Source organism: Microcaecilia unicolor, chromosome 7 (genome assembly GCF_901765095.1).
Source record: "Microcaecilia unicolor chromosome 7, aMicUni1.1, whole genome shotgun sequence".
NCBI lineage: Eukaryota > Metazoa > Chordata > Amphibia > Gymnophiona > Siphonopidae > Microcaecilia > Microcaecilia unicolor.
The window spans coordinates 103,016,552-103,037,534 of record NC_044037.1 but is presented as its reverse complement, the minus strand read 5'-3'; the positions used below and the strand labels follow the sequence as shown (position 1 = coordinate 103,037,534).

The 20,983-nt window shown below is 41.3% G+C and overlaps 1 protein-coding gene across 2 annotated transcripts in view; it reads right to left on the bottom strand.

Annotated features, from left to right (window-relative positions):
• Positions 1-1,296: 1,296 nt before the first annotated feature.
• Positions 1,297-20,983, bottom strand: part of LOC115473740 (sulfotransferase family cytosolic 1B member 1-like) — a 73,860-nt gene continuing 54,173 nt past the window's right edge. For both annotated transcript variants that reach the window (XM_030208813.1, XM_030208811.1), the window contains exons 5-10: positions 14,003-14,100; positions 13,511-13,637; positions 13,205-13,299; positions 12,836-13,016; positions 4,609-4,747; positions 1,297-1,670 (exon numbers count right to left, since the gene is read on the bottom strand). In XM_030208813.1, coding sequence (XP_030064673.1) covers positions 4,635-4,747; positions 12,836-13,016; positions 13,205-13,299; positions 13,511-13,637; positions 14,003-14,100 — 614 coding nt within the window. In that variant the 3' untranslated portion in view covers positions 1,297-1,670; positions 4,609-4,634. The remainder of the gene's footprint in view (positions 1,671-4,608; positions 4,748-12,835; positions 13,017-13,204; positions 13,300-13,510; positions 13,638-14,002; positions 14,101-20,983) is intronic.

Here is a 20,983-nt window from a genome sequence, read left to right as displayed (position 1 = left end):
ATCCAACGTGTGCCCTATTTCTATCTCCATCTTTCCACCCATTATCTCTCTCTCTACACCTCTTCCATCCAATGTCCACACTCTTCTTTTTCCTCCCCTCTCTCCATTCAGCATCTCCTGACTCTTTCTCCACACCTCCTCCCATTCCCCTTCACTTCCTCCTAAACCAGCATTTTCTGTTTCCTGACCACTGCTGCTTCTCCCAATGTGGGAAAACAACAAATAGCAAATGCGGGGCCGCAGCATTCAGGCATGTGCTGTTGGGTCTGCCAGCCCTCTGCCCTGGAATGGGAAGTTGACGTCACCGGGGGCAGGGGACCTGCAGAGCTGATAGTGCATGCCTGAAGGTTGCAGCCCCATGCTTGCTGTTTTCTGTTTTGCTGCCACTGCTGCTCAGCGGGAGAAGCAGCAGTGGTGGTGGCAGTGTCTCAGCACTGATTGGGAGAATTTCCCGCTTTGGTGTAAGTGCGGGAGATGACCCGCCAAAGCAGAAGTCTCCTGCTGAATGTGGGAGAGTTGGCAGTGTCCCGTTCAGCACACTATTAGCTGCCAAGTTCATACAAAGTTAATTATGTTCAGTGTAAAATAAATCTGTTGGCTCAGGCTGCCTGCTATGTGAATATTCCATCACTGTTTCATTATTGCTACCAAGTATTATATATTATGGGCATTTGATTTAAACTTTGATTGTTTTAATTAATTTGTCCTCCAGCCCTTAAATGCACATGGTATTGCATAAAATGGGACCCTATGCAAAAATAGCACAACTTCTGGTAAAATAACTCACCAATATTAACTCACATTGATAGCTTACCCCCTAAATCTTGGTGCTTCTTTTATAGAATTGGCCCCTTTCTAAAATAGCTTCTGAATATCTACAGACAGCAAAGTTAAACATTTACAGCTAGATTCTATATATGGCGCCTGATAAATCCATGTGGTAAAAAAATACACCTAGGCATAGTCTCTAAAGTATGCCTAAATTTTATAGAATAGGCTTAAATTTCTGTGCAGTATATATAACATGCCGAGTGCCTCTCCACTTGACCAAATTTGGTCATGTCCATTTAGGCCACGTTTTACTCTACATAAATCCCAATACCTAAATTAGGCACACCCATGCCTCGCCCCTTTTCAATTATGTGACTTAGAATTTAGGCACACCATGTTAGAGAATACGCTTAGTGAGTTTTGCGCATAAATCTTAATTAATGCCAATTAGTGCTGATAATTGCTTGATAACATCCAATTAACAGAACTGATTAGCTAGTTAATCAAGTTATTCGCATTGTTATAGAATACGCTTTGATTTCCGTGCAGAAATTAAGGCACAATATATAGAATTTGGGGGTTACTGGCTGCCAATAAATGCATATCTCTGTTTGAAAACTGACCTCACTGTGTATGTTATTGCTGATACTTATCAAAGAGCAACTTTAATGAACCTTGATGAAAACAAAATATAGCTGTACTATGCTGTGGCAAAGCCTGATATTAGGTAAATGTCCAAGAAAGAGGGGTCCTGATCCCCCTAACATCCTCCAATAGACAAAGCTTCCAGGTTGGGATGAGGGTCTTTGTAATAGATGGAATGCAGCACAAGGGTGAGACAGCTCCATTGAAGAGTCTACAGCCTCTATGATAGAACAGGAAGGAAGAATCTCTATTATCTTAGAGTAGAGAGGTGTGGTAACCGTGTTAGTCCACTTTTAAAGGTAATCAATAGAAATAAAACAAAATAAAACATGGAAAAGAAAATAAGATACCTTTTTTTATTGGACATAACTTAATACATTTCTTGATTACCTTTCGAAGGTTGCCCTTCTACATCAGATCGGAAATAAGCAAATGTTGATAGATGACAGTATATATAAGTGAAACATCAAAGCATTTCAGTGACAGTCTAACAGGATGGGGGTGGATAGGTGAGAGACCGGGAGATATGCGTGGGAACATCAAAGCATTTCAGTGACAGTCTAACAGGATGAGGGTGGATAGGTGAGATATGTATGGAGACAGGAGGGTGACAAACAGAGTAGTACAACTTTATGGTTTATAATGGGCTAGAAAACCCAGATCTTTGTTAAGTCCTGTCTGGTGGGTGTCAAAATATTTAATCATTCTGACTTCAAATGTCTTACGTTCCTGTATTGTTTTAAAGTTACCTTTCAGGATACTTACTATGAAATCACTGGTACAGTGTTCTGGTTTTGTAAAGTGCCACCCCACAGGCGTGGCATCCTGGCTGGCACTGGCATTTTTCATGTGATGTCTATGTAAATTAAATCTTGTCTTTAGCATCTGGCTTGTTTCTCCAATATTTTATTTACTTATTTGTTACATTTGTATCCCACATTTTCCCACCTTTTTGCAGGCTCAATGTGGCTTACATATTACCATTAACGGTGTTAGCCGGTTCCAGTCTGAACAAATACAAGGTATGAATGAATACAAGGTGATATTATGGTAAATAAGGTACATGTATGGTAGGTACAATTGGAGGGAACTTAGAGAGGGAGAGGGGGAGGAAGAGTCAGGTAATGTCCATTACGGTCTTTGGTTATATTGTATCGCAGGTGTCCAGGTATTTTTTTTATGTTGGGTCGGTGGGGTATGCTCTTCTGAACAGGACTGTCTTTAGTGCTTTCCGAAATTTAGGTGGTCTAGCGTAGTTTTTACTGCTTTTGGCAGTGCGTTCCATAATTGTGCGTTTAAGTAGGAAAAGCTGGATGCATAGGTGGATTTGTATTTGAGTTCTTTGTTGCTTGGGTAGTGGAGATTTAGGTAAGATCGTGCAGATCTTGTGGTACTTCTGGTTGGCAGGTCGATAAGGTCTGTCATGTATCCAGGTGCCTCGCCGTAAATAATTTTATGAACAGTCGTGTAGATTTTGAAAGTGATACGTTCTTTGATTGGTAGCCAGTGCAGTTTTTCTCGGAGTGGTTTGGCGCTGTCGAAATTCGTTTTTCCAGATATAAGCCTGGCTGCTGTGTTTTGGGCAGTCTGGAGTTTTTTTAATGATTTGATCCTTGCATCCCGCATAGATTCCATTACAGTAGTCTGCGTGGCTTAGTACCATTGATTGTATCAGATTACGAAATATAGCATCCTTCGTCACATTTTTTACACTGAATGATGTATACCACATTGGAAGATGAGCATGTAAAGGATTCCTTTATGTTGAATATTTTTCCTTTGTGAATGACCGTGGGGTCCTGTGAAATGTTTTGGCATAGCTTGCAGCTGGATATATGTGTGCCATTCTTTTCTTTTTGAGTCTGTGTTGGGAGCTTACTCCTGATTAGCTTGTGTTTTAAGTTAGGTGGCTGTTGGAAAGCCAGCACTGGTGGGGATGGGAATATCTCTTTCAGTAATTCATCCTCCTGGAGTAGAGGCTGAAGATCTTTTATGATTTTTCTTAATTTTTCCAGCTCTGGGTTGTATGTCACTATAAGGGGGATTCTGTCTGTGGCTTTTTTTTCTTTGTACTGTAGCAGATTTTCCCTGGGTGTTTTGAGGGAGGAGGTAATATTCTTGGAGATTATTTTGGGGTTGTATTCTTTCTGATCGAAGGATGCAGTCAGGATTTCAAGGTGTCTGTCTCTGTCCCTTGGGTCCAAACAGATACGGTGGTATCTTGTGGCTTGGCTGTAAATAATGGATCTTTTTGTATGTGAAGTATGGAAGCTGGAGTTGTGGAGGTAGCTGCATCTGTCTGTGGGTTTCTTGTATATAGATGTTTGTTTACAGCCATCACTGATTGAGACCGTGGTGTCCAAAAAATTGACTTTTTCTGGGGCGTAGTCAATTTTGAATCTGATTGTAGGATGGTATGTATTGAAGGAATTGTAAAATTGTTTCAGAGTTTCTTCTCCCTCAGTCCAAATCATAAAAATGTCATCAATGTACCGGTAGTATTTTAGGGGTTTGGTCTGGTATGTATTCAGAAATGTCTCTTCCAGCTCAGCCATAAAGAGGTTGGCATATTGGGGTGCTGTCCTGGTGTCCATCGCAGTGCCCATTATTTGTAGATAGATATCATTGTTAAAGCGGAAGTAGTTGTGAGTTAAAATAAATTTGATTAATTTTGTAATAGTTTCTGGTGAGTATTGATGGTCCAGTGTGGATGTTTTTAGGAGCTTTCCATATGCAGCTATGCCATCCGCATGGGGAATGTTGCTTTATAGTGATTCTACATCCATCGTGACCAGAAGGGTGCTTGGTGGTAATTGCTTGATATTTTTCAATTTATTCAGAAAGTCTGTGGTGTCTTGTATGAAGCTGTTTGTTTTGTGCACGAGAGGTTTCAGAATTCCCTCTATGAGCCCAGATATTTCCTCCATGAGTGTGCCAATACCCAATATGATTGGTCTGCCAGGGTTTCCAGGTTTGTGGATTTTGGGTAGCATGTAGAATGTGCCCACAGAAGACTGGTTTGGTTTAAGTTTCTTCAGATGTGGCTGTACTTGTTTAGGAAATGTTCTGATAAGGTCTTTTAGCTGCTTTGTATAATCCTGTGTTGGATCCTCAGTTAGTTTCCTGTAGTATGTATTGTCTGAAAGCTGTCTGTGCCCTTCTTTCAATGTATTTTTGTGTATCCATAATTATCTTAGAGAATGCAGATAAATCAATACTCAAACTTCCATCCGAAACTGCAGCCCACTTCCCTCCATCTTCTTGGCATAATCAATATCAAATGCCTCACTTTGGGCCACAGTGAAGTGGTTCTTCCAGTCCCCAGCAATACCTAGTGTGGGAAGAAGAAAAAAAGAGAACAGAGAGGACAAGCTTTAACTATTAAAAGACTGAAAGCTTTTCGCTGTTGCTATGATAAATGATTACATCTTGTGTTGCCTTGTTGGGAGTGGAGGAGTAGCACAATGTTAAGCATAGCAGCTGGGAACTGGAACGCTCAAGTTCAAATCCCATAGCAACTCCTTGTGACCTTGGGCAAGTCACTTAACCCTTCGTGCCTCAGAGGAAGGCAATGACAAACTATCCCTGAAAAGGAAACCATGTTGGGGGGGGGGGGGGGGGGGGAGCCTCATTGTCTTGTCACCAGGAGTCAGCTCAACACATTGGCACATCTGGATCTGGTGCCTTGTTATGATCAGGGTTGCCAACTCATGAAGATGTCGTTCACTGACAAGCTTTCCGGTTTTTGCTGCCAACCTGTGAGCGAGTGAAATTTGAGTTTATAGAGAGGCAGAAAAGAAAGAAAGGAAGGAAAGAGCTAAAAGGGAAGAATCAATATGTCAGAGACAGATGTAACAAGGGAATGGAACAAGACAGGAGAAGAGAGGAGAAATGAGAAATGGATGTAAGCTCCTAGAAAGAGAGTTAGCAAAAAACAAGAAAGCAGAAAAGATAAACTAGGAACAGCATGATAGAAAAATGAATGTCCAGACAACAAAGGTAGAAAAAAGTGTTTTATTTTGAATTTATTAACTAGAGTTAGTTTGAGAAATGTACATTATGCATTTGTTTGCATTATGTTCAGTATAAGAGGACATGCATTTTTATTTTTATTTCTCCCATGTTGTGGTACATGCTTAGTTTGACTTTCTAATTTGTAATCCCTTGTTTTGTATTTCGTGAAGGTCTGTCTTTGTTTTGCATGTGACTGAGGTATGGTATTCTGCAGTCATGTAGATTCTGTGTAGAGATCTGTAGCTGTCCCAGTTCTTCTGTTTTACCAGTAATAGGAGGTGTATTGGAGTTCTAGGGTCCACTGTAATATTTGTAGTGCTGCCTATTCATTGGTAGGGCTCTTACTGGTTGAATCATAGGATTAGTGCTACTGTTGTACGACATGTTTGTACATGTATGTTAGGCTTTTTTTTTTTTAGGTTTTATATTATTTCACAATATGCTTGGTAGTGGAGAGATCTTAGTGTATCTGAATGTAACTCACCTCGAACTACTATGGAGTCACAAACTACTATGGAGTCACCAGACCCCTGCCCCCTCTCCCTCTTAAATGAACAAAAATACCTCTTATAGGCTACTAGATCATCTTTCTTCCCTCTTTAAAAATGTTCCCCATGACCACCAGCCCCCTTCCCTCCTTTCATATTTAAAATGCATAACCTATCTCTTGCCTACAAAAAAAGTTATTAGAAGGGGGTTTCACCACCCCTTTCTTTCTTCTGGCCATAAAAGAGTGTGCTAGTTGAGGAATCCTACTACTGTACATTTTTTGAACAGGAAGTAGGGGGTATTCCTAGACAGCACTCTTATTACCAGCAGGGATACAGAGGCAGGGAAACCCCGTACCAGTAGGGTTTTTTTAATGTAAAGAGCATGGGGCAGTTGGGGGAGTGGGATGGATAGTTTTATGCATATTAAATTGTAGCAGAAAGAAGGGAAGGGCTTTGATCACCGAAGGGCGTGAGCTTTAGAAATATTATGATAGATGTAGTTGGGGTGGGGGGGGGGGGACCCATGACCTTTTTTGTCCAGGGCCCAGATCACTGTCAGTCAGTCCAACCCTGCCAAAAACATATTTACAATCCAATCATGGCAGTTCTGCACACAGTGGTTCTCGGGCAATTTGATGTGAAGACATTATGTCAGTTTGATGTTATCTGTGTTCTTCAGACATCCTGATTCAGGACTGAACAGTGATTGCACTGATGTCAGAAGGTTTTCCAGAATCTTAGTGAAAAATATTGGGGGAGATTCTATATATAGCACCTAAAAAAATCGGCACAGAAATCAGTGCCGACTAAGTATATTCTATAAGCAGCACCTAGAGTTGGTGCAGTATATAGAATACGCTTAGTTGGCATCCTAGCACCTAAAACCATGTGCATCCATTTACACCAATGAAAATGTGGCATAAATCCCGGTGCATAGATTTAGGCACACTGGGCCATATTCTATAACTATAAATTTCGGAATGCCCATGAAACGCCCATTTCCCTGCCCATAACCATGCCCCTTTTTGTTTGCACGTGTTAGAAGTTAGGAGCAATGCATTACAGAATGCGCTTAGCGAGTTGTGCGCCTAAATTCTAATTAGTGCCAATTAGTACTCATTATTGCTTGTTAAGAGCTGCTATCAATGCTGATTCACTTGTTAAGCCAATTACGTTATGCACGTTGTTATAGAATACGCTTGGATTTTGGCGCGGATCTCTAGGTGAGCTACATAGAATCTGGGGGATTATTTTTTCCAGTGTTTAAAAATGATTAAATTGCTCACAGACTCCCATTGCTGCCAGAACAGTGACCTCTCTTGTGACCGGAGGTCCTGGTAAGTGATTTCTTTTCATATGCGTCTTTTTTTTTTTTTTATTCCCCCTTTTTGTCAGGGCAGCTCTAAATTATATATCTTTTGGCACATTGTATGACTGATCTTGTCTTTTTACAACAAGAACACTGACATGTCCTTTTTAACTGTTGCAGTAAAGTGAACTGGTCCCTATACACACTTTGATGTTTTTAATTGTAGTATGTTGACCTCACGTTTTTAATTGTAGTATGTGGATCTGTATGTTTTAGTATAATCATTCATCAGGTTATTTAGTTCATTGTTTGAGAGTTTATAATTAATGGGTCCTTTTACTAAGCTGCGGTAGGTTAAAATGCACTGCCGAGGGGGTGTGTTTGAGAGTGGAGAGTGGGCGCAGCTATGCTATTTTGTTAGCGCATGGGTACTGCCACATGCTAATTAGCTCAGGATTAGTGTGCAAGCCTTTACTGCCTACAAAATAGGCATCAGTAAGTTCTTACATGGTAATGGCCACACATTAATGGAAAAATTAGCACGTGGCCATTAATGCAGAAATAGGAAATCTGGCTCTTTACTGGTAGCACTAAAAGTGGCCTTAGCACGTGGGAAAGACCCACACTGGGGATAGCACAGGTCACATTTTAGTGCTGATTAGCAAAAGGGCCCCCTAAGTTATTATTATTTATAATGGTCTGAGATGTTTGATGTTTTTATGATTTCTATTTCTCTCTATGTGTTTATAGTTTTTAGATTTATGATATGCCATTATGCTGACTCAGTTTTATTTATTTTACCAGTATATGTTTTACCCCTGAAGCAGCCCGTGCTGGGCAAAACATGGCTGTGTCGGGCATTCTTTATAACTGTGATTCTACAATAAAAGTTTTTAAATTATCTACCAACCGTGCCTGCATCTACGTATATCATTCTTTTGGGACTAGCGGACTGATTGCCTACTTGTTTCCTGGGACCATTATTTTGTTTTTGAAATTTCTGAATTGTTGTTACTTTTGTCAAAAATTCTCCACTCTACTAATTTCTTATTAATTTATCTTTGTGTCTTCTAACAGTTGTTTCTAGTCAAGATGCTGTATGCTAATGACCATTGTGGTTTGACCACATTTGGGTTAGACAACTAAGACATGTATGTAAGACATGTTTTACGTTGTGCTATCATGTTTTATTAATTATTTTTTGTACTACTGTTTTTTGTGACTTTTTTTTTCTATTCTTTTTTTTTAATGAAGATGCCACAAGATAATAGCCATTGTATTGTGAAATTATTTGGCTTCAGCAAATAGCCGGTTTTATAAAAGACATTTAAATGTGTTTTTGATTTAAAGATTTTTAATGATGTCTTCATTTTTTATTTTACTTTATGTGTATGTTTTTAATTTATCATATTTATTAATTTGATTTTAATATGTCTGTTGATTTATATGTTTTTGATCTGTTAATAGACCCCTGATGCAGGCAAGGTGCTGAAACACAGTCCGTGTCAGGTTCTTTTCAATAAATGCTCTTTTTCTGTGATATTTGAGGAGTCCTTCTCACAGAAACATCCACATTTTGGACATCCGCAACTGCCGTCGCTGGGATGGAGGCATAGTGAAGGATGTCCTTCACCCATACTCTAAAAAAAAAAAAAAAGACGTCCCTGATGAGCACTTGGACGTTGTTAAGTGCCTAAACGCCTAATTTTTAACTTTTTTATATAGGAATTAGCAATTATCTTGTACAGGACGTGTTCCACAGGCTTTTTTTCTAGGTTCGCTCTACAGCGAGCTCCTGTTTCGCTGTCACTTCATTAGGAGCCGAACCCCCGTTACTCGAGCCCTCTCTCCATGACTGTCATGATGGTGACTGTTTCCTTGTCTGTGCTCACCTCGCCCTCTGGTGGCCTGAACTGGTGGCTGCTATGAACTGTCACTCATTCCAGACTTCAGCCCAGTCTGGTCCGGATCTTCCAGGCTGCCAGACTTGCTTTTCTTGTTTGTGCCTGAACAGCACCCCTAGCTGCCTTGTGATTCCTGCAGCTGAACTTCAGCTGCTGATGGGCTTTATTAGCCACCTGGAAACTTCCGTGTTTGCCTTTGCATCGTCTAAGGTCTCTGGTATGTGGGTGTGCTCTGTGCACTTCTGCCTAGTCCAGTTCCAGTCTGAGTTTCTTGCCTGGTTCTAGTTTGTTTGTGTGTAGTTAGCTTTGGTTTTATTGCTTAGTTCCTAGTCTTCTTTCTGGTCTGCATTTCCTTGTCTTGTGTCTGTGTTCCTTTTTAGTGGCTGCTTGGCAGTTTTCAGTCCTGACTCTCACCTGTCTGTGTTTCTGTCTTAGTGGCTGCCTGGCAGCTTTTAGTCCTGACTCTGTTGTGTGTTTCCTATTGGTATCCAGTTCCTGCCCTGTCCTGTAAGTCCTGCCGGCCGCCTGCACCCAGGGGCTCAACTCCTGGGGAACGGTGGTCAAGCACGGGTGAAGTCTAGCTGTTCCTGCTCTGCCTGTCCCAGCTTGTTTGCCTCTGCTGCAACTCCAGTCCGGGGTTCCAGTCCTGTTCTGCCTTGTCTCTGGTTTGGGGTGGTTTTGCCTGCCACTGCCACTCCACGGCAGTGGTCCAAGGGCTCACAAACCCTGTGCTTCCGTGAGAAGCCTGACAGAATGCAAAGGCCATGAGCTCGGCAAGATCATCCTTCCAGCTGGGTTTTCTGCCCATGACTTTTTTCTCTGTTGACAATCCGGGGCTCAGCCCAGGTTCCGCTCCTAGTTCCAGTGTGGATTCCGGTCCCAACCCAGTTTCTGATCTTGATTGTTGGATGACACTCCAGAATTACCGCTATAAACTTTGTTCTGATCTAGCCTTGAAGAATGCTCCTGAAGCTGCAGCTGAGAGAAAGCGTCTCTGGAGGTTTGGGTTCTTTATAAACCCAGTTTCTGCTCTTGATCCTTCTATCACACTCTTCGAGTATCGCTGCAAACTTTCCTTGGATCCAACCCTTTGGGATACTCCTGAAGCGGATGCTGAAAGAAGGCGTTGTGGAAGCCCCGAGTTCAGGGCTCATATGCAGGTTTTGTGGAGCCTTCCGGATCCCGGTTCAGAGTTCCGCTTCTAGCCAAGCCTCTGATTCCAGCCCGAGAGGCGCTGCCAGCTAAGCTTCTGACTCCAGGCCTGACTCCAGTCCTGATTCCAGTCCGAGGCCCAGTCTCTCACCTCTTAATTCTACAAGCTGTATGAGGCACAGAAGTTTGCAATTGTGTTGTTAGAATTGTTATTCTTTAGGCAAACGCTCAGCATATAAGTTTTACCATAGTGTAAGGTTGTAGATGGCAATTTATTTAAGGTTGTAGATGGCTATTATACACACAGCTTCTCTGTGTGTATGAAGCCGTCTTTGGCATGCACAGAGAAACCACGCAAAATGCTTGGTTGCTCTGCACTGGCTTCCCCTCCTTAGGAAGGAAATCGTGTGCAAATGAGCTAACAGTGAGCAGCTCATTTGCATGCGATTTCCTTCATACATACCCATTCCTTTCCGAATCGCTAAGGGATCGGTAAGGGAAGGGCTTTTGGTCGTCCCCGACCATATTATCGAAACGAAAGATGGCTGCCCATCTTGTTTCGATAATACGGGTTTACCCGCCCCTTCGTGGAGACGTCCTGACGCCCTCAGGAAAACTTGGGTGCCCCATTCAATTATGCCCTTCCACGTCTACTAATGCATAATAGGGAGCGTGTCAGGGGCATTCCAAAAAGTTGCCTGAGGAATTATAGACTTATAGAATAGGGCCTCAGCATGCCTAAGTTGCGCACCAGCATTTACACTGGGTTTCAGCAAGTGTACATGCTGGCACCTAAAGTTAGGCGTGGAAATTAGTGCTAAGCATGATTCTATGAAGGGCGCATGACCGTTATAGAATTGTGCTTAGGGCTGATTTTTTACAGCTCCAAATTTCAAATGCCATTTATAGAAATTCCCTTCTTTGAGACACAAAACTCAGTACAAAAAAGGCAGGTTGAAAAGGAGTAATGCAGAAGTATTTGAACTGTTTTACCTTAATGTTCTGGCAAACCAAGCAGCAAGGATGCTACTTTGAACTGTAAAATTCTGGCAGAGAACAGGTGAACCCAGCTGCCAAAGGATATGCATTACCCAACTATGAGAACACAATGCAGGGAAGACATGCCACATTTGTACGTTTTGCCTGCATCTTCCAAATTTAAATTTAAGTAAACCTTTTGTTTCAGAACTGAAACTTCTGTCCTAGACTGCCTTATTGGATCACACACCCACAGAAGGTGATCTCTCCACAGGAGAATACAAGACAAACGAACAACCAGTGGATCCAATAAAAATCCTCTCACAACGAGTGTCTTCCTGAACAAGGTCTTTATTCAAATCTACAGAAACGACCCGACACGTGACGTGTTTCGGCCGTCAAGGCCTGCATCAGGGGTCTATAAAAAATGTACATAAAAAAGATATGCAAATAATATATATTATTTGCACATCTTTTTTATGTACATTTTTTTGTTCGTCTGCCTTATTGGATGAAAGGAGGGTGCTGAGTGAATGGATGTTTGTACGTTCACCTCTCAGCTCTTGGTGATCCCAGCCTTGACCCCACATTATTCATATAGAACTGGAAAGACAAAGCTTCCCAGAACTGCTGAAGTTTCTCACTCTAGGCGGGGTTACCTTGAAAGCTTGTGATTCCGTGAAAGTACTGGGGGTTCTTCTGGATCCAAATCTAACATTTCAACATTTTGTCTTCTCTATGGTTAAGGCATGCTTTTTCCATCTGTGCCACCTCTAGTTAGTTCAACGCCTTCTGGATCAGGACGCCTTGTCCTCACATGTTTAAACTACTGTAATGCCCTTCTAGCAGGGGTCAGCCAGAGGGAGACCAAGTGCTTACAACTGCTTCAGAATACCACTATTAAACTGTTCCAGGGGGCTCGTAAATTCAATCTGGTGATATCTCTTTTAAAGCTAGAACACTGGCTGCCAGTGAATCAACAAATTAAAATTCCACTTCTGATTTTTTAAAGTATTACAATCAGGCTCACCAGCTTACTTATCCTCTCAGTTGGTTCCCTATATTCCCTCTAGACCATTGCAAAGTCAACAACATCAGCTGGTGGTTCCCGGACCACGCAAGGTGCCGTTGGCCACTTTTCATAGGTCAATGTTCAATGTCCTAGGCCCCGCCTTGTGAAACACTTTGCCTCTGTCAATACAAACTAGTGGTCACCATTTCTAAGTTCAAAGCTCTGCTAAAGGCTTATCTCTTCTGGGAGGAATTTGACAGCTGATTTCACCACTTTGGGACTATGCGGTCATTCCCCTTGGCACCTGTTGGGCACTAGCAGCATTGTTTGTTTTTGTCTATACTATTTTGTCCTTTTTTTTCCTTATGATCTTATCCTTCCACTATAATTGCATTTCTGCTTATATTTTTACACTGTATACCATTTTGATGGTCTGATCCTAAGCGGATAATCAAATAAAGTGAACCTTGAACCTTAAAGTGTTCTAGTGTTAGTGGGCAGCAATGAAAAGGAGATCCTGAATGAGCACGTGCAGGGAAGAAGGGAAGCAGTCTTTTACCTTTGCGCATGAATGGTGAAATTTTGCTCACAAAGAAAGAAGTGGCCTGGGTGTCATAGTTGGTCTTGGGATTCTCCTTCATGGCTTGGAAGGAGGTATGTTGGGTGATAGTTTCCACAACTTTCTCCCCCAAGTCCTTTTCTAGGAATTGCATTACTTTCCGGATTTCACGAGCAGGATCCTGTGAAGGGAAGAAAGATGGACACCCATCAGAAAGAAGACAGTCATTGATATGAGCAGTAACCTCTCAGATGGAGAGAGAGAGAAACAGATAGACAAATGAGAAAGACAGGAAGGATATGGCAGGAGGGCTGAAATAAGGAAATAGTGCATTTATTCCCGGTAGTTACAAGAGTGTCCTTCTCTCACCTCTTTCATATCTTCATAGAATAAGTAGATGATAGGATGGTCTTTTCTCTTACCCCACCAACCTTTCACGTGGTCATACCAAGATCCATACCCAACTAAATGTGAGAGGTAGACAGAGAGGTAGAAAATCAAGTCAATATCATAGTCTATTTGGGTTTATTCTCTATTGCAGAAATTCTTGTTGCCTATCAATCCTGGAGAAAACTGGATTTTCTCTAAGGCTGTGACACCTTTAATTATCTAACGTACTCACACATAATCTTTAGAGATTATGCATGCTTTCTTCTACATTCTCAGGATTTCTACCTTCTCCAGCCATGTACTTTTCCAGATACTGTGCCCAGGTGCCTGGTTCAGGGTGCAGTTGGTTCATCAGGTCAAAGTGATAGAAAGAGACTGCTACATCTTTGGCATTTCTAGCCACGTACACTATCTGAGGGAAGAGAGGAACAGGAGGTCAGCATGAGGGCATACTCAGAATACCTTCCTAAGCCTACAGCAACAGAGAAGAACTAAAGTATGTCTGTCACCTCAGCCTTGTCAACTCTAATTCAGTGCTGATTTTGCTCTGTTGTGGATCAGCCTTTCTAGGTTCACATGAATGAGGTGGAAACTCAACACCATGAAATGAAATGAAACAGCAAGGTGGGGAAGGGAGTGAATATAAAGACAGTCCAAGAGTCAATCAATATAATTCATGCTTCCTCTCTTTCACATGCACACCTCCCAGAGAATCCTCTCATGCCAGTCGAGTAACTCCTGTGATCCTCTTCTACTTCATACATTAAAACCTAGTACCTTACAGTTCTTCTCCCAGAAGGACTTGGGCAAAAGCTGGACAGGGAGGTGGGTCTTGATTACTCTTGGGGAAGGAGTAGTAGCTAATTTCTTCGTACCTGGCAAAGGGATAAAAAATGGATCTAGAAATTATAGATTTTAGTAAAGATAAAAACTAAACTGCTACTTGATACAAGAGGATTTAAGTACTCAGGTTACAGAAAGCAAATTACACTTAATTAAGGATTGCTGAAGAAGATGGGAGTATGACATAGCTTGGAAGGGTCAGCTGCACAGAGTAAACACTTTCTTTGGGTTTGGTCATTTTTACATTAACAGTAAGGAACCAGGAGCACATTTATTCACAAAGTGCTGAGTCACTGCTTCCTCTTTCTCTGCTTTTCCAGGCGTCTTTCTGCCTCCTGGACAGAATCCAGATGAGAAGGCTAGGCATGGAGATGATTTGGATTTTAGGTTTACTATAGTAGAGAGGTGTGGTAGTTGTTTTAGTCCACTTTTAAAGGTAATCGATAGAAATAAAACAAAATAAAACATGGAAAAGAAAATAAGATTAAACCTTTTTTATTGGACATTACTTAAGACATTTCTTGATTAGCTTTCGAAGGTTGCCCTTCTTCGTCAGATTGGAAATAAGCAAATGTTGGTAGATGACAGTATATATGAGCGAAACATCAAAGCATTTCAGTGACAGTCTAACAGGATGGGGGTGGGTAGGTGAGAGTTAGGGAGACAGGCGAGCACTACAATTTACAAAGTAATACAATTTTATGCTTTGTAATGGGCTAGAAAACCCAGATCTTTATTAAGTCCTGTCTGGTGGGTGTCAAAATATTTAATCATTTTGACTTCAAAGGTCTTACGTTCCTGTATTGTTTTAAAGTTCCCTTTGAGGGTCCTTACCAAGGTTTACTATATTACTCACCTTTTCCAAATATGAGCTCAAGGTGAGTTACATTCAGATACAAGAGTTACTGCCCCTTTTTTAAAAAGGCCTTTTTACCCGCTGTGGTAAAAAATGGTCCAGCCTGCACCAATTTCACACACTCCAACTAGCACAGGCCACTTTTTACCGCAGCTTAGTGAAAGGGCACCTAAGTGTTCCATCGCTATTCTCTACGGTGCCTCCAGCCTAAGAGAGACCAGGACTGTAGGAATTGTGAGCTTTCCTTATAGTTAGTGTTCTTGCACTATTTCTCCATACAGCATCCCCTACTGGGAATGGCCAGTGCTCTACTTCATTCCCTATCTCCTGGTGGGAGAAGCTGAAATACCAGGTGCTGGGCGCTTTCCTTGTAGCCAGTATATCAGAATACACCCAAAACAACAACAGATCAGATGTCCAAATAAATTATAAAGCTTTATTGACTACAACACATTTAAACCCGACATGGCCATGTTTTGCTCCATATTGGACCTGCACAGTAAAATACTGTGAATAAATAAATAGAACAAAAAAGTATATGTTAGTAATAGCATCTCAAAGACAAATTAGGAAACAGAATACTAAAATATTAATGTCAAAGTATAAATAGTTCAAATTATAAATACAATAAAAATACCATAAATAAAACAGGTGTATGAATTCAATTGACTGAAACATTTGTTCAGACCAACCAATGTATATAACCAATGTCAGAGAGGTGATAAAAAAAACAGATGTGGCTGATATTATTCTGATAATTGCAAAATAAAAAAAAGGGAATACAAAGAGAAGAACGCTTACGTCTCTGTGTCATCCAACAGCATGTAGCATTGTAGTGTGAAATCAAACTTGTATGGCTTACACTCTTAAATGTACCTCAAAGGTCACATGACCAGATCAAAAAAAGGTGACAGAATTAATAAAACTAACTGGTAGTGTTATATAGAAACTGCACAATCTAAGGGGTCCTTTTATTGAGGTGTGGTAGTGTTTTTGGTGCCTGCTAAAAATAAGTGTGTACTAAATGCTAGAGACACCTATATAGTCCTATGGGTGTCTCTAGTGTTTAGCGCACGTGGTAATCATTAGCGCATGCTAAAAACGCTACTGCATCTTAGCAAAAGACCCCCTAAGTGGTGTGTCCATTTAGATTAGTGGTCCATTTTTAATTTTGAAACACTAAGGGGCCCTTTTACTAAGTGGCAGTAGGCACTAGTGCATGCCTACCACGCACTAAAAAATACTGCCTTGGGACGTGCTGTCATCCCGTGGTAGTGCACTGATCACCACATACCAATCCCATGCTAAAAAATAGGTTTTATATGTTAGTGCAGCAGGCATGTTTATGGGTGGACAGTAGGCGTTCCCCGTGCTGCGTGTTTTGGACGCGCACTGGACCATTTCTACACTGTGTCTGGAAAAAAGGGTGTTTGAGGGCAAGGAAATGGACGTGCAGCAAAATTAAAACCAGTGGGCGACTATTTATGGCCTGAGCCCTTAATGCCATCTATTGACCTAGTGATAAGGGCTCATGTTACCCCTGTGGTAACTGTCCAGCACATGCTAACTGCCAATTACCGCCGGGAACGCCACCGCGGTAGAAAATTATTTTCTACCACGGGTTTTCAGCATGCACCAAACTCAGAATTACCACCAGGTGCACGCGCTAGCCGGGTGGTAATGCTGATTTGATGCACGCTACACACACATAGGTCCTTACGCGCCTTTGTAAAAGGGCGCCTAAGGGAAAATGGAAAATGTGGCCATTTAACCACCACACTACAAGTGGCCTCAGCATGTGGGAAACCCTTGTGCTACAAAACAGTGTGGGCCACGTTTTAGTGTGGCTAAGTAAAAGGACCCCTATATATAAATAGAAAAAACAGTCAAAGGATCTGTGTGCTATCTGAATTGCATCAAAGTGAGCTCAAAAAGTAAAATATGGTCCACCACCATCCATGCTGGTCAATATCAAATGCAAATATTCCATTAGGCAAAATATTTAAAAAAATCAATAATATAAAATCAATAATTAATCAACGGTATAAAATCAAAAATAGAATAATTAAATATGTCAATTTAAAAATCTACCATGGGGTAAGTGTGCTGTCTGCCAAATAAAAGCATCATAAGAAGCAATCAGGTGGTTACTGTAGAAGTTTTATTCTTGTTTTGAAGGTCTGAAAACTGACATTTAAACATTCATATTGCATGGATGTTCAAATCTCTATTATATAAGACCAGGATATGGATGTCTAAAACTGCAGTACATGCATATGGCAAGGGGGTGTGGTCCAAGCATGTTTTGGGTGGGACTAGGGAGTGTCCAAAATACAGACACCCAGCTCCGATTTCAGAAGGGGAAGGGACCTCTATGTCTGAAAAGATGGACATTGTTATTTAGACCTGGTACTTGGCATGTCCAGGTTACAGAAAGGTACTCTGATTGATCAGGTACCCACTAGAGGGATTAAGGCATGGCACCTCCTTAATCCCCCACTGGTTGCTGTCCCCCTTCCTCTCCTTTGAATGTGAAACCAGCAAGGGATACCAGGATCTATGACAGCTTCAGGCACTATGGACATTTTTAACAAAGCAGCATGAAGATCTGAAGAGTAGCCTAATGGCTAATGCAGGGGTCCTTTTACTAAACAACGTGTTCTGCGGTAGTGTGAGCGTGTGTTTTTGGCGCGCGTTGTGCCATTTTTTAACCACGGCTGGGAAAAAAGGCTTTTAAAAATGGGGGCAGTAAATGGCTGTGCACTAGAATTAAAAGTAGCGTGCAGTTATTTAAGGCCCCTTTTACCAAGCTGTGGCAAAAGAGGGCTGGCACTGGAATCGACGCATGTTTTACACACGCGCTGAGGCCCCCTTTTACCACAGCTGGTAAAAGGGAAGCCTCGCCTTCCTGCAAGAAATGGCCGTGTGGCAAGTAAAGTATCCTATCCGTTTCCACATTCAATTCAAACTTCTCTTTTTGACCTATAAGTGCTTTCACTCTACCGCTCCCCAGTACCTCTCCACTCTTGTCTCTCCCTACGTGCCCCCTTGGGAACTTCGTTCTGTTGATAAATCTCTCTTATCTGTTCCCTTCTCCTCTACTGCTAATTCCAGACTCCGTTCCTTTTATCTTGCTGCACCTCACTCCTGGAATAAACTTCCCGAGCCTCTAGCCCCCTCTTTGGCCATTTTCAAGTCCAGACTTAAAGCTCACCTCTTTACCACTGCTTTTGACTCCTAACCACTGCTCACTTGCCCTATCCTTTATCCTCACCTCTTTATTCCCTTGCCCTTAATTATTCTGTCTGTCTCCTGTCTTATCTAGATTGTAAGCTCTTTGAGCAGGGACTGTCTTTTTGTGTATGGTGTGCAGTGCTGCGTATGCCTTGTAGTGCTATAGAAATGATAAGTAGTAGTAGTAGTAAAGTACTTTCCACCTGGCCGTTTCGGGGGGGAAGCCCTTACTGCCACCCATTGAGGTAGCGGTAAGGGCTTCCGCATTAACCTCGCGGTAACCGGGCAGCATGCGGCACTGCCCAAGTACCACCGGGTATACTCTGACACTACAAAAATAAATACAGTTTTGTAGCGCCGGAAATGACGGCATGCTAGAGGTGGAAAGTACCACCGGGCTGCTGCAGTAGCCCAGAGGTACTTCCTGTATAGTGAGCGGTAAGCCTGCATTGGGCTTACTGCTGCTTAGTAAAAGGAGCCCTTATTGCCTGAGCCCTTACTGCCACCTATTGACCTAGCAGTAAGGGTTCACGCGCTACGCACGCAGCACTCATACAGTGCGCGCCAATGTGACTGCACTGCTGATTACCACAGGAAAAGCATGCGCAGCTTTGAAATTACCACCGGGTGGGTAAGCTAACTGGGCAGTAGTGTTGATTTGGCGTGTGCTACACGCGTGGTAGCCCTACTACTGCTTTGTAAAAGGGCCCCGCAGTGAACAAAAAAACCCAAAGGACCCAGGTTCAACTCCTGCTTGAGCTATTTTTTAAAAATTGTGAGCCCTCCTGGGACAGAAAAATACCTGTTGTACCTGATTATATAAGACACCTGCAAGCCTGAAGGCTATTGAGTGGTATAACAACTACACTGGCTTCCAATAGAAGTAGGATAGAATTCAAAATTCTTACATTGGCACATAAGGCATTTTATTTGTTGAGTCCATCGTACTTGTCCAATCTTATTATTCCCTATACACCAGCGCGGACACTGCGGTCATTGACAGACAACAGACTGGTAATTCCATCCCCATCTAAAGCCAGATGGGAATCTAAGCGAACATCTGCATTCTTCTTCTTAGCCCCTACCCTCTGCAACTGCCTTCCTAAAGAACTTAGGCTTGAAAACTCCTATGCCCACTTCTGCAAAATCCTAAAAACTAATTTTTTTCAAGACATATTTGAAGATAATGTCTAATACTAAATTAAATATATAATAAGGGAAAGAGATAGGAGAAGTGAAGAGAGATGAAAAGACAGAGAGAGAAGAGGAGAACAAAGGGTTGTAGAAAAGGAAAAAAAACAGAATTTTTAATATTTCTTTGTTTTTATTATGTTTTATGATAGTTATTATAACTGAGTAATTTATATGAATGTTCCTAATTGACTCTCTGGTTTTGCTGTGCTTTTCTATCAGAAATGGATTTCAAAGTGTGTTTTTATAGTATTTTAATATTGATTTTATGGTTATATTACATTGTAAACCGTTCTGATTTACTTTTGTAATAAGTGACGGTCTAGTAAATAAATAAACAATAAACGATACATTCAGGTACAGTAGGTATTTTTCTGTTCTTGGAGGGTTCATAATTAAAAAAAAATCACAGACAGCTGCAGTGGGATCTGAACATGGATCTGTTGATTCTCAGTCCACTGCTCTAACCATTAGACTATGTACTCCCTGTGGATGGCTATGTGGCCATTTTGTAAGTTCATAATTTGTACGTTTCAGTTTGTTCATGTTGGACGTTTCTAGTACATGGACATTCATCTCACTTGTCTTTTAGAATAGGCTGTATTCTGTTCTAAAATACACGCGAAATGGATGTCCATTTGTGATGTACTGACCTGGATGTCTATATTCTGAATTGGACATCCTTTTTAAAACGCTCTTAATGTCAAGAATAATTAATAATATGGTTATGGTTAAAATTTATTTGATATACCACTGTTCATAAAATACAGCATAGTGGTCCACAGCAAAAATAAATCTATAAAATGGAAAGGAATTCCAATTCAAATAGGACAGAAAAATCAGTACCATCTTACTTGTCATCATTAACAATTCCCTATTCATCTGTGCGGGTCCTGTGAGCCATAAATGATCATCGTATGGTTTTGCCAGGACAACGCTTTGCGCAATTAGAAATGACTCATCGGTGTATATTTTTCTTTACTATCCCTCATCTTTGGAATTCTTTACGTTTATCATTATGCCGTGAACGTACCTAAAAACAGAACATGGGCCGCAGCCACCCATTGCCATAAATTAGCGTTCAACAATAATAATATTTCTTAACAACTCTCAATGCTAGTACCAATATTGTTCTGAATCACTTCTCCAGCTATTATCAATATGTCCTATCTTTATTGTTCTATTTTACTGTTTTTATTACTATTTTTGTTATCTGAAAACCCTAATAAAAATTTTGGAAAAAAAATAAATTAAATTAAAAAGGAGTACTAAATTCAATGGGCACATCATTTAGGGTCATGTTTACTAAAGGATGTTAAGCCCTTAAAGCGTATAACAGGGTTACCACAAGAGCATGTCAAATGGGCTGTGTCAGCACTACCGCACAGCTTTGTAAAAAAGGGGGGAGGGGGTTAGTAATTTCCAGATTTACCTTTTGTAATCCACATAGAACCAAAAAGAAGATAGTGAACTATAAGATATTGTATTATGTTATGTTACATACCCTTTAGATTATACAGTTTCTCTATAGCACCACCAGAAGTTTTATTAATTCCAGGGCCGTGCTAACACAGTAAGCAAGGTAAGCAGCGCAGGGGGGCGCCGACCTCTGGAGGGCGCCTACCGTTTCCTGA